The sequence below is a fragment of the Barbus barbus genome, assembly GCF_936440315.1.
Source record: "Barbus barbus genome assembly, chromosome: 26".
NCBI classification, from domain to species: Eukaryota; Metazoa; Chordata; class Actinopteri; order Cypriniformes; family Cyprinidae; genus Barbus; species Barbus barbus.
This window is the reverse complement of record NC_136754.1, coordinates 18,605,745-18,619,513: the sequence shown is the minus strand read 5'-3', so window position 1 is coordinate 18,619,513 and position 13,769 is coordinate 18,605,745. Positions and strand designations below refer to the sequence as shown.

The window sequence follows — 13,769 nt, the reverse complement described above, 5'->3', positions numbered from 1 at the left end:
ATGAGACTTGAAATACAATGACATGCAGACTGGGCCTAAATAAAATTTGTTTTGAGAACGATACAGATAATTTAACTCAAATATTTTTGGTAACTTTAATTTTAACTCTCTTTTTTTCATTTTAAGGTGTTCTTGTTACTCATGCTACATGTAATTACTATTATAATAACAATTAATTGTGCATAATTACATGCAAGTAACCCTAAACCAAACCCTAATCCTAACCTTAACCGTACAAAAAGTATGTTGTACTTATTCAGTACTCATTACTCAGTACTTAAATGTATAACTGTAACAAGGACACCTTAAAGGAGTATGTGAACAGAACAAGAATACCCTTATATTGACATGGTTTGGGAGCGTCCAAACAAACCTTTGCAATCATTGAGAATAATTCAAAAATTTTTCAAATGTTTAAATGTATCACTCTGCCTTAATCACTCCAAAGAGCATAGTATATGTCTTTAAACCAAATATATTTCTGTGTACTGTGTACTGTTTCTTTTCTTTCTTTTTTTTCATTTGGTATTTGCTGCAAACAAATATAAAAATGGATAAATATGTAAGGGATATTTCACACTGAGTTTTAATCGGTTCAGGGCAACTCTTCATATAAATGGCCATTTTATTTACCCTTTACCAGTGGCTGCTTCCTGAAGCGATTTGTTTGTTTACATTCACGTGGAATGACCTGCATACTGAATACTGTTCCGGCAGTGCTCTTAAATAATAGTTCACCCATAAATTAAAATTTGCAAATTACTCATCCTCAGGCCATCCAAGACAAGCTTTTTTCTTCATCTGAACAGATTTGGAGAAATGTAGCATTACATCACCTGCTCCCCTCTGTAGTGAATGGGTGCCGTCAAAATGAGAGTTTAACCAGCTGATAAAAACATCACCACAATCCACAAGTAATCCACATCACTCCAGGCCATCAATTAACAAAAAGTGAAAAGCTGCATGTTTGTAAGAAACAAATCCATCATTAAGGCATTTAAACTTTGAACGGTCGCTTCTGGCCAAAATACCAGAGAGTATCTTGTTCTGACGGCACCCATTCACTGCAGATGATCCATTGGTGAGTAAATGATGTGAGGCTAAATTTCTCCAAATCATTTAAGATGAAGACGCAAACTCATCTTCTATGGCCTGAGGGTAAATTTTCATGAAACTTTATTTTTGGGTGAACTTTTACTTTAAATGGCTTTTTACAAAAAAAATACAATTTGGAATTAGTCTGATTTTTTTTTTCTTTTTTTCACTTGACTTTCTTTTTCTGTTTAGACAACTTAGACTACTTTGTGATGGCTGTGCATAATCATCCCCTCTACAGAGGTGGTCTAAACTCTCACTTGGTATCTCTCTCAGCCACAGACGGTTTCCATTCCCAGTCTTGTGCCAGATGTCTGGTGTGCATCTAGGCAAAGCATCAACTCTGAAATGCGTAGACGGAGGCAAAACCCCAATTGAGAAATTCCTGCTCCACACGCACAGACCATCAGGTTTAGTGAATCATTCTGTCTTCTGCAGTTTTTTCTTTGAACATGGCTTTACTGTCATTACAACGCCAACAAGTACAGTTATCAAAGCGGCTTCAGTCCGGTTTACAGTAAACTGTGAGTCAGTGGGAGAAATGTGTTTGGGATGATTCTTTTTGTTTTCTTTACAGGGGTTCTCATTCATACTTTTCAAATCTGTAGAGTAAAGGTGAAAAACAATATTCCGCTTGAATGTTTGTCAAGGACATTGACATCACTTTGAGCTGAGTATTGGTAATATGAGCTGATTTTATCGGCGGAAGAAATCTTGAGTTTTACACCCCACTCAAAACAAATAAACAGACCTGTGTCCTTAGCAACAGGCCTTGCCTAAGAGATTTAAAAAATGTGCCTCTGAGCTGAAGAGAATTCCTAGTATACTTAACTTCTAACCGTAAAAGTCCAACACATCCGGTCAAGACACTCCCACTCACCCGACCACAGTTTCTGCTTTACTCCAGACGTTTAAACATCTTAAATATTTAAAACATATTAGACAGAGACATTTTTTTATGACTCAGACCAGAAATGCCCATAATGAACTGAGAATGGAGACTGAAATGTAACTGAAAAAGAGATGTTCACTATCTAATTATTAATTATATGATATTGTAACTGTTTTCAGTTCATTAAAAGGATGTATATAAACAGATATGAGATGTGTACACCGGTGTAGAGGTCTTTGACCGCTTCATTTTGTTTTGCGCCACTCTGTATAGTTAGTTTATAAACAGTGTTTCGCTACTTTAAATATGAACTTTTATAACCTTCAGCAAGCTACAATGCTTAACTGGTAATGACAGCAATGTTTCTAATAGCAGTTTAAAAAAATATTGTGTAATGCTTTGTGTTGAAAAAGCTGTCTAGTCTGTTGTTATTATATGACTTCATTCAGTGGCTGATACTCATCTCATTATCAGATGAAACCTGCTGGTGAACTGAAGCCTATGTAGAAATTGAGATATCAGAGATTGTACATATTTGAAGAAAAAAAAAGTGTAACAGTGAATGTTAATGTCGTCCTGCATCTTAAATACTAAATTAATGTATGCCAGAATTGTCAAATCTTGTATTGACATTTTATATTAAATGAGTTAATCATGAGTTTGTCGTGGTCCAGTGTTGCCAGTACAAAAATAAATGACGTGTATGTTTTCACCTGTGATATTTTACACAATCACAGCCATGTAGTGAGTGATGATAATGTTGAAATCTATGATCTAGATGATCTGTGTGTGATAATGACAACACTGTCACTGCTTGGCATGATGTATCAATACTGTGGCACATTAATCATCCATTTGTCATAGGTGTTGTGGTCTCAAATCAATGTACTTTATACTTTATACTGTAGGTGTATGTTGCTGTGTAAATCAAAGTGTCAACATGTTTGTGTCTGTATCACCTCTTTATCAATTTTTTGTTAAATGCTCCAAAGGCTTTATGCTGTTGTAATAGCAGTTTAAAATTGGTTTGAAACACTATGCAGAATTCTTTATTATTAAAGTTTAAAGGGATAGTTCACCCAAAAATTTAAATTCTGCATTAATTACTCACCCTCATGTCGTTACAAACCCGTGAGACCTTCGTTCATCTTCGGAACACAAATTAGGATATTTTTTGTTGAAAGCCAAGAGCTCTCTGGCCCTCCATAGACAGCAACACAACTACCACGATCAAGGCCCAGAAAGGTAGTAAGGACATTCTTAAAATAGTACATGTGACATCAGTGGTTCAACCTTAATTTTACAAAGCTACAAGAATGTTTTTTGTGTGTAAAGAAAACAAAAATAATGCCTTTATTAATTGAGTAATTAATAGCAGAATGTTCATCTTTGGGTGAACTATCTATCATAATAATTATATATAAATATATTTACATATATTAATTACACATAATAAATAAATTTCTTACAGTGTGTGTGTGTGTGTGTGCGTGTGTGTGTATATATATAGGACAAAACAAGCATTAACAACTACAAAATAAAGATGTGTGTTTTTTTTAAATCACCCCCTCAACAGCAGTTTTTTTTCCTTTTAAGAAAAATGTGTGACAGTATATTATAAAATTCATTTCTCTAGAGTCTTGAAAAGTCATGTCAGTTAATAAATTCTCATAACTTTTTTGTAGATTTATATATACAGCAAATTGTAAAATAATTTATCAGGTAGAATTATTATATATATATTTTTTTATCTTCAACTCTTATTCAGTAACTCACAAATAACTGTAAAAGTCACGCGGCCAATGGGGTGATTTAGTCTCAAAAACACTGAGAACTGCTCAAGATGATAGTGTCAGCCTCCTTAGTAGTTAGATTGTTTGATATCTAGATGTTAATAGTTGAGGTCTCACTTTAGTTTGGAGACCAATTCTCACTATTAACTAATTATTAACTATGACTTTTGCCTCAGTAACACCTAATTTGCTGCTTATTAGTTGGTAAGGTAGTTGTTAAGTTTAGGTGAGCAGGATTAGGGGATCTAAATTAGAATCATGCAGAATAAGACATTAATATGTGCTTTATGAGTGCTAATAAATAGCCAATATGCTAGAAATTTGCATGCTAATAAGCAATCGCAACTACTTCAAGCGAGAATTGGTCCCTAAACTAAAGTGTTACAATCGTTGGTCACTGTCTGAAGTTGTCCAGTGGTGTATTTTCTAACCTGTCTTCACAACAAGAAAAGAGACTGTACTCTTCTCATTCAGCCTGGACTGAACATCAGTTCAAAGGGGTAGTTCACTCAAAAATCATTTTCTCAATCTCAATTTGTTCCAAATCTGCATGAATTTCTTTCTTCCATGTTTTCCATACTAAAGCTGAGCTTCTTTTATGTTCCACAGATGAAAGAAACTCAAGAAACACCTGCTCTCAACAGGTTGAGGATGAGTAAATGATGACAGAATCTTAGTTTATGGGCGATATCCATTTAATTACTTATTATTATTTAGTTAAATAAACACACTGGAGACTAGTTGCTAAGCTAAGTCCTGAGCCAAGTTTTTTTTTTTTTTTTTTTTTTTTTTTATTAGGGCCGGCCAACTTTAGTTTTCTTGTTTTTAGTTTTTAGTTTCTTATACAACAAGCATGCAGTGAACATGTGGGTTTCGTAACCTACATTGCATCATAGATTTGTAACCCCTTTTGACCTTTGTGTGTGATGAGCAGCATGAATCCAAGCCTTTTGTGATTTCTGCTTTTTCTTTAGCCTAGACTAAACATCCATTTCACTTTCCTCTGTCAGTTAGGTAATTTGACTCACCGAACCAGTGAACAAGACATTTTTCAGCTGGTTTTCTTTGGCATGTTAGTGCTTGTACAGCCTTTACAAGTTCCCATGCAACACCCAAAGAATTGTCTCAGCACAATAACCCAGTTTCTCCAATTCATTTCTTTGATTTACAACATTTCATTCTTTTAGTTTATGGTTGTCAGACACACCTTTATTGCAGTGCAATGAGGCAATATGTTTCTGCCTTTGCTTCTTTTTTATCCATAATAATATAATTTCATTTCCCCAGCCAGCATAAATGTGATAGTAAAAAGTCATGCTGTCATGCTAAGTATATCAAATCTATTAACATATTTACTGACATATCGCTTGAGGCTTACTGATATAAAAATTATAATTAAACTTTATTTGTAGTACCACTTGTGCACAATGCACATTTCTTAATATTAAGCCTAAAATGTATTTTGATGTCACTATTAATAAGGATTGCATGATCTCTGTATAATATCAGTCTATAAATGCAAGATATTTAAAGTGTACCTAAAGCATACTTGCAATAGTTCCACTTCAGCACAATCAAATATACTCTTTTGTTGGTCTTCAGCACTACTTCCGCACAATTAAAGTGCATTAGGTACAAAATTAGTTGTTACAATTTAGCAGACTTTACCAGTTTAGCATGCTAAAAGTACAGATGCAGGGTATTTTTATTAAGTACATAAATATGTAAATGTATTTGTAGGCTAGTACTTAGAATGAAATAAATGTATTTTGAATATATTTATTTTTCACTAGGGAAGCCATAAAGAAAATTTAGATAACCTAAACTAACTACTGTATTTTTGCTTTAAATCACTTGCTTTAAATGCTTAATCTACATGTTAAAAATAAATCTTTCCTCCACGCAGAGAACCTACAATCTTCTGCATTTGAACTTCGCCTGTTGTCTGGGAACAGTAAGCTCTTCTCCCTAATTTTATCTTCCAGTTAGCACGTTCTAGACACTAAACCACTTTCCCAGAACAGTTGCCATGGTTAAATTTTCCTGCCCCGCTACAAAAGACACACATTCCCACACATCATTGTGCACAGCTTGCTGTGTATTTTTCCAGGTTGATTATTATGGAGCTTGACAGTGTATGTTAACTGAGGTCAGTACAGTGGTGTTATTTTGTCTGGGTTCATTTCAGTCAGTATGCATCACATCATGTAAAATCATGAGGGAGTTGGATCTACTGAATCACCATTGGTTTAAGAGCTTCACTGAGTATTGTTTTTTTTTTTGCAGACTCATTTTTGGCAGACACACTGTTTTGGAAGCTCAGCAAGTTCAGCAGACTCAAAAGTCTTTTAATAAAAGTCCCGAAAGAAAAGTTTTGCAGTTACAGAAATTACAGGGCCAAGTACACAGTGAATGATATATCATAACTTCAGCACAATCCAAAGAATCAGAGAACTGTAAAACAATTATTTTGGTATAATCTCTTTTCAGCGGAATGCACGTAAGACTCATAAATACACAATACATATTATTATACACATAAAGAAAATACATTTTGCTGTCCAGTTTTTGAGGTTGGACAATTTGTAGGACATTTTTAAATACAGTGCTGTTCAGTTTGGGGTCAGAAAGATTTTTAAAATCTGTCTGAAGTCTGTAATATTTGATCAAAATACTAAAAAGAGTAATATTTTAGTATACTAATATTATTTAAAACAACTCTTTGCTATGTCAATATATTTTAAAATGTAATTTATTTCTATGATGGCAAAGCTGAATTTTTAACAGCCAGCTGAAAATTCACATTTATTCAATGTATTTAAAATAGAAATCCTTGTAAAAATTATAAATGTCAGTTTTAAATAAACTGAATGCATTCACTCTTAAAAATAAAGGTGCTTAAAAGGTTCTTCAAGCGATGCCATAGAAGAACCATTTTTGGTTCCACAAAGAACCATTCAGTCAAAAGTTCTTTAAAGAACCATCTCTTCCTTACCTATTTATAATCTGAAGAACTGAAATAGAAAGGTTCTTCAGATGTTAAAGGTTTTTTATGGAACCATTTAGACAAAAAGGTTATTCTATGGCATTGTGAAGCACCTTTATTTTTAAGAGTGTTCTTGCTAAATAAAAGTAATAATTTAATTTTGGAAAAATCTTTGTGACCCCAAAAGTAAGAATTCAAGAAATTATACATGAAATGTTTGTTTGTTTGTTTATATAACACATTTAAACACAATTTAGAGTTGACTAAAGTGCTTTACATAGCAAAGTAAACAACAAGACAGCAGAGCTAAATTATAAACTAATAATTAAAAATGATAATAATCCCAATAGATTATTCAAAACACTTATTAAAACACTTCATTGACTTGCTGCAAATCGATCAAGGAGATGATATTTAAGCATAACTTTAAAAATTCTAGATGCTTGATGATTGTTCCAGAGTGTAGGACCAACAATTACAAAGGCTCGATCGCCATGGTGTTTTAATCTGGACCTATGAATTGATAAAGTTCCTAAAAATCTGGATCTGAGTGGCCTCACGGATTTGTGTGTTTGCAACAACTCAGTCAGGTTGGTGCTAGACTATGAAGGGCTTTAAAAAACAATGTTAAGATTTTGTATTCCACTATAAGTTTAACAGGTAGCCACTGTAATGTGGTCAGAATGGGAGTAATGTGCTGGAATTTCAATAGAAATCAATAGACTGGATGCTGCATTTTGAACCAATTGCAGTCGCTACATGGAGGACTGATTTATCCCATAGTACAGCGAATTGCAATAGTCTAATCTAGATGTAACAAATGCATGAATTAACTTTTCGAATGTCTGTGTTGAAAGGAGAGTTTTAACTTTAGCCAAACATCGATGATGAAAAAAGCATGACCTGACCACACTGTTTATCTGTTTATCAAACTTTAGACTGGAATCAAATAAGACACCCTGGTTCCTTACACAAGGAGTAATCCACTGGGCAAAATAACCAATATCAAGATTATAAGAATTAAAAGGTAGAGCATCACTACGTCCAAACAGAATCACCTCGGTTTTACCTTCATTAAGTGTCAAGAAATTACTCATAAGCCATCATTTAAGTTCCTCAATACATACACACCACTTTGCTAATGCATTTTTATCACCAGGTTTAAAAGAAAGATACAACTGTGTATCTTCAGCATATAAGTGAAAAGAAATACCATATTTCTTGAAAATAGAACCCAGCGGCAGCATACAGATCATGAATAAAGTTGGGGCAAGAATGGAACCCTGAGGGACACCACAAGTTAGAGGAGCACTGGAAGAAGTATATTGTCCTGTGCGTACAGAGAATTTTCGGTTCGTTAAGAAGCTCTGGAACCAATTTAAAACAGTACCTCTCAGACCAACACAGTTTTTTTAAATGAGAAAGTAATAAATTGGGATCAACCAAATCAAAAGCTGAGCTTAGGTCTAGTAAGATCAAAGCCACAGCATTTTCCAGCATCTGTTGACATTTAAATATGATTATAAACTTTTAAGAGGGCTGTTTCTATACTGTTTAATTTCCTAAACCAGATTGAAACATTTCGTAGATTTGTTTAGATCTCAAAAAGACTTGTAGCTGAACTAAAACAACTTTCTCCGAAATTTTGGACATAAAAGGTCGATTGGAAACAGGTCTGAAGTTAGAAAAAATGGATGTGTCTGAATTTGGCTTTTTTTAAATTGGCATATTAAGGCACATTTCAGAATATCGGGAAACTATTCCGGTACTCAAACTCAGATTAACAAAATTTAACACATCAGAACCAACAATGTGTACAACCTGCTTTAAAAAGTGAGCTGGCATAACATCATAAGGACACATAGTGGGTCTCAAATGCTCAATGACATCTTTACAGGCAGAAATAGTAACAGGTTTAAAATTAGACCACATTGCAGAGTTTTCAGCCGATGTGTTATTGCATTTCAGTTCATTTAAATTAGACACGGCATTTTTGCATGCTTCCTTTATATTCTTAATCTATGTCCTAAAAAGTAATCTTTCCCAATCTCAGACCCCAGAAATTTCTGATTACATTTATTGTATGAGTAGATGTAACTGTGTAAATAAGAATAATTGCAATGAAATGACACAAGATATTAACATAAGATCAAAACAAATTTATTCAAGAAATGCGCATTAATAGCAACAGTTGCACTTGAAATGTGGATATCCAGTTTTCTGAAACAGCTACATTTAATTATTAGTTAAAAATCTGTCTAAAGGGAAAGCCTCATGTGACTTTCATTCAAGTATATGTAAAAAAAAATTCAAATGCATGTTGCATGTCAATAGTTATACAAAAAACAGCAATAAATACATATACATATAAATTACTTAAATAAATAAATAAACAAATAAATAACAAATATGACATCAAGTATCATGGTGAAGGTAATGAGGCCTTCAGAATCTTTTAGAGCTCTGAACTTCGCTCGTTCAAGACAACCGTTGGGTTAATATTATTTTGTGTGGAGTGCACAGAGCTTGAATTCATGTTTTCTGAACTCTGATATTTCACATCAGGCACCTGAAAAGACACCATCGGACAAGGTCCCTTGATATTCATGCACACCAGCTTCTTCAATGAGGCTGTGTTAACAATGTCAAATCCCACTTTCCCACCAAATGTGCTAGGCATCCAGTATTCAGGAGAACAAATAGCATTTCCCATGAGGCCTTTGAGAGAGTAGGGCGCTCCCATCTCCACCATAGTCTCCCCAAACACAGAGTTGGGTCGGGGCTTCTCCACAAGAAGGCCGGTATACAGCTCAACCGCATCTATGTGACTGTACAGCTGCTTCATTTCGGCTGCCAGCTCCTTGTCTCCTGTTTTACCATACAGATAACATTACAATTAAATAAGATGCATTTTTTCAAAATGTTCTTATTTCTGAACCTATGTAATTTTTTTTTTTTTTTTTTTAATTATCTTACCTGTCATCTCCTCAAAAGACGAGTAGGGCTTCATGTTGAAACGTTTCCTGTAGGCATTTAAAGACTGGTAGCGCATCTCTCTGGAATGCTCCAGAACTTTAACAGCCACTCCTTGAACTGCCGCGGGCAGGTTATGTCCACCAGCAACCTGCTCACATAAAAATGATATACTAAGGGATTGTTCACCTAAAAATAAACACTTGGGCACCCTCATGTCATTCCAAAACTGTATGACTGTAGAACACAAAAGATATTTTGAAGAACTATGGGTCTAAAACAACACTGGACCCCAATAACTTTAATTTTATGAGGCGTTTTACAAAATATATTCTTTTATGTTCCACAGAAGAAAGAAAGACATTTGGAACAGCATGAGGCTTCTCTGAGAAGCTTTCTATCTATACTGAAACTCACCCTTCCAGCCGTCTGTTTGGTGAAGGAATCCACCATGTTGTGGATGCCGTGTTGGGTCAAAATAGAGTTGTTAAACACAAACTGGTGGTAGCCGTAGACTTGGTCTTGGATCTGAAAGTTGTCAGGCATCAGTGGATGCCAGTGATACAGAGTGTTGAATTCAGATGAGATGCGGTTCTGGTACTGGAAGCGCTCATTGAAGAGAAGCTCTGGGTCAAACTTGAGCTTGAAGTGGTAGCCACTCAAGTGCTGAACATAGTCCTCGATCACAATTTTGATGGTCTCACCTGGGAGAAAAAAGCGAGAGTATTGAATTCCTCCACAAAGTTATGATGATCAGGGTTGTTTCAGATGATGAGACCAAGACTCACCAATCAGGATGAGACGAGTGGTTTGGAAGATTCTCTCGTCGTCCCAGTCGGGATGCTCTTGCTTTATGATATCACAGACGCGGTTGTGTTCACGAAGCCAAATGGTGGCATACATCATCAAACCTGGAACCAGACCGAAGGCCTCATGGCCCACTGCAAATTTCTGTTCCTCTGGGATGTGAGGAGGATAGTGCATCTCCACCTGGACATCCTTCACCAACGGAGGATACACCTCACCATCCACAACCTAAGAATCAAATACATTTTTAATTAACTAGGTTTAAACCAACAAGCAATACTTGTGTCCATTTTAACAGGATAGTTCACCCAAAAATTTGGCCATTATTTATTTACCCTCATGTCATTTCCGAACATGTAGCTTCTTTCTTCAATATTAAAGAAGATATTTTGAAAAATGCCTTGAATAAAAGTTTTGTTTTGGTCCCTACTGACTTTTATTGTGTGGACTCCGCAAAAGAATGAAATGAGTGAATGACAGAATTTTCATTTTGGGGTGAAAAAAACTTTTAAGTGCTGTCCATTTTAATGTCCACAAACCTGATACTTTAGCTTTCCATCTTTAAATAGACGAAGTTTGTGTTGTCTTTCCAGTGTCTCCCCATAAATATGCCCCAAATCCACCTGAAACGTTAGAGAACCTTTAGAAATTGTATTGCAGTTCCTTGTTCCTTATAGACTTTGGTAATATAGACTTAGGTTAATGAATGTCACTTACTCCATGGCCCTGGGCTTTGGTGAAGGCTGGTCCTTTTTTAAAGTCTGACTTGAAGAACTGGTGAGTGAAATGCTGGGCGAAGAAAGCAAACATGAGACTGGTCTTCTGTGGATCAGGGATGAACTGTTTCCTCACCAGCACCTTCTCCACCACCTGCTTTGCATTCGGGAGATCAGGCGTAGGGCAGTTCTTGGGCAATGGGGCAAGGGTGCGGGTATAATAGGACAAGTTAGAATATGCTTCCCAGCTTTTGTAGTCATAATCTGCATTGTACGTCGGTGGACTGTTGACCAAATGGGACCTTGCTGTAAAACAAGAAAGAGGAATAGTTTTATTTTATGAATTTATTTTTAATTATGTTAAATTTTTCTATGAATCCGCTTCAAAAGAACTTAATTGAACTTACATGTCAAGACATATCTCATTATGGCATCTCTCAGGAAGGAGATGTTGTTGATGATATCCCAGATCCATTTATAATGCGTTAAAATATAATGCACTATGTTTGGCCTCGGTTTCAGAGTTGATTTGATAAGTGTGAGAAGTTCGGCTGTAAGGCAAGAAAAAACAGTGTTGAGTGCACACATCTTATGTAAAATTTTGATCTATGTAAAAACAATCCATGGCCAGACTTACGGTTAGTGCAGTTTTCACCATAATATCCTGTCCTGGTACAGTCACATTCATAAGCATCAGCACCCTTAGATAAACACACACCCTGGTTTTGGCAAGGCTGTGCGCAGCAAGGGTCGTCTGCAGGAAACATTAATAAAGAAAAGGCATGATTAGACTGCATTTGGGTAGAACAATCAAACTCTGAAAGAAGCACGTAAATCTAACATTGCTAAAGCTGAGTTCACTTACATCCTTCACCGGGAAAGATCCAAAAGCTTGAAAGTAAGACCAGGCAAATCAGTTTATTCATTCCAGAAGTTGTATCTAGAATGTCTTACTCCGAAGCAGAAGTGAGTTGTCTGGTAGAGCGCGTGGAATCTGAGCGTCTGGATGCGCTCCTGTGCCTTTTAACTGCAGAACGAGACGCTTGCGCAAGAAGATTGGAGGGGTTGTAACGTCATCAGCCTACTGTATTTTTCCATGTGTTGCACGTTTCACGGATTTATTCTTTTTTGAAGGATTTATATTCAGGATGAAGTAGCTAATACTTTATTATTAAATGAATAGAAAAGGATGTATTCCTTTGAAATAGGTTATGTATCTAATTGTTATTGGTACACGTTTACAATGACAAATAAATCAGTCATTCTTGAGAAGTGGAACAAAACAGGGTGCAAAATTGAACCTCCCAACTTTTCTCTCTTTTTTTTTAACAAAATGTAGCCTACTTTTTACCTTGGACTGTGTAATATAATTTCAACTCTATCTTTAACAGCATTCAAGATGTTTTTAACATTTCAAAACACATTCTCATGTTAGCAGACAGATTATCATGGACTTGTGTGCATTTTGACTTGGTAATGACTCGTACTCGAACATATTAGTAATCGGACTTATTCCCAAATCCACTGGAGTCCCAATAAAAATATTTATTACTCATGATTATTACTGTATGTAAAAATTTCTTTAAATTGATGTTTGATTGAAACGTCCAATGATTGGTGATTTTCTTGTGCGCGACTGCGCATGACTTGAGACTAAAGTTAGTGCGAAGGCAGCAGGACTCAGGTCAGGATGTCATGTGGAGCATCTTAACGATGTGTTGAAAATGTCTGTTACATCATTTATTATTCAGTTTGCATATAAGAGCCACAAAGAGTTCATATGCAGTAAGATGTTTTTAGACAAGAGCACTTAAGCTTAAAGGTTAAAAGTTATGTAAAAGTTGTTACAGTTGAACATAATGCTACAGTAATGTTACTAGAAATGTTATGTGGATAGGCTATATAGTGGTACAACGATGTTTTGTGGACGAGCACTAAATACTGACAAGTAAGTCATAATTGTAATAAAATTACCTTTACAGCACCTTACTATGTAGCCTTTTTACCCTTAACTGATAATATTTTTAAACCAATATCACTCTAAGTAAATAAAATACAGTGTACATGCCATGGTTTATTTGATGTACTGTTTGATTATTCCTGAAGATTTCTTTAGGTCTTGTCTCAGACCCAACCTTATGTGGACTTGGACTTATCTTGGACTCCAGCCTCTCTAAACTCGGTCTTGACTTGGACTCAAATGAGCTGGTCTCGACTACAACACTGTCTGACGGTGTTGACAAATTTAGCCTTTCTTTCACAAAACAAATAGAGTTCATGTGGCCATTTTGTTTTGCTTTTTCTGTTGATGCTCGATGCTAATGGAACCTGCTTCAAGTGAATAAAATTATCTAAATATTTCAAATAATTTCCTCAGAAACTGGAAGGTGGTGTTGACATATGCTTGTGACCAGGAAATATTAATATTAGGATTTAAAATATTCTAAAACTATAAAACTTAGTAGAGTCTGTCTGACAGTGATGTACTCTGCTGAGGAGGATTGTGG

General features: G+C 35.3%; 1 protein-coding gene across 1 annotated transcript; it reads right to left on the bottom strand.

Annotated features, from left to right (window-relative positions):
* Positions 1 to 8,906: 8,906 nt before the first annotated feature.
* LOC306845924 (prostaglandin G/H synthase 2-like) lies at positions 8,907 to 12,321 on the bottom strand. The gene is made up of 9 exons (XM_079378941.1): positions 12,128 to 12,321; positions 11,900 to 12,016; positions 11,670 to 11,813; positions 11,264 to 11,568; positions 11,086 to 11,169; positions 10,528 to 10,774; positions 10,157 to 10,443; positions 9,743 to 9,890; positions 8,907 to 9,634 (listed from the first exon to the last, which is right to left on the bottom strand). Exons 1-9 carry the CDS (start codon positions 12,186 to 12,188, stop codon positions 9,222 to 9,224), a joined length of 1,806 nt encoding a protein of 601 aa, XP_079235067.1. The 5' UTR covers positions 12,189 to 12,321; the 3' UTR covers positions 8,907 to 9,221.
* Between the last annotated feature and the right edge of the window lie 1,448 nt (positions 12,322 to 13,769).

Bases quoted from the DNA above. Each gene is read 5' to 3' on its own strand.
- LOC306845924 (XM_079378941.1), bottom strand. From the start codon at position 12,188: ATGAATAAACTGATTTGCCTGGTCTTACTTTCAAGCTTTTGGATCTTT. The intron at 11,814-11,899 runs GTAAGTCTGGCC...CTTGCCTTACAG, and splicing joins TGGTGAAAACTGCACTAACC to CCGAACTTCTCACACTTATC. The intron at 9,891-10,156 runs GTGAGTTTCAGT...TTATGTGAGCAG, and splicing joins CCAAACAGACGGCTGGAAGG to GTTGCTGGTGGACATAACCT.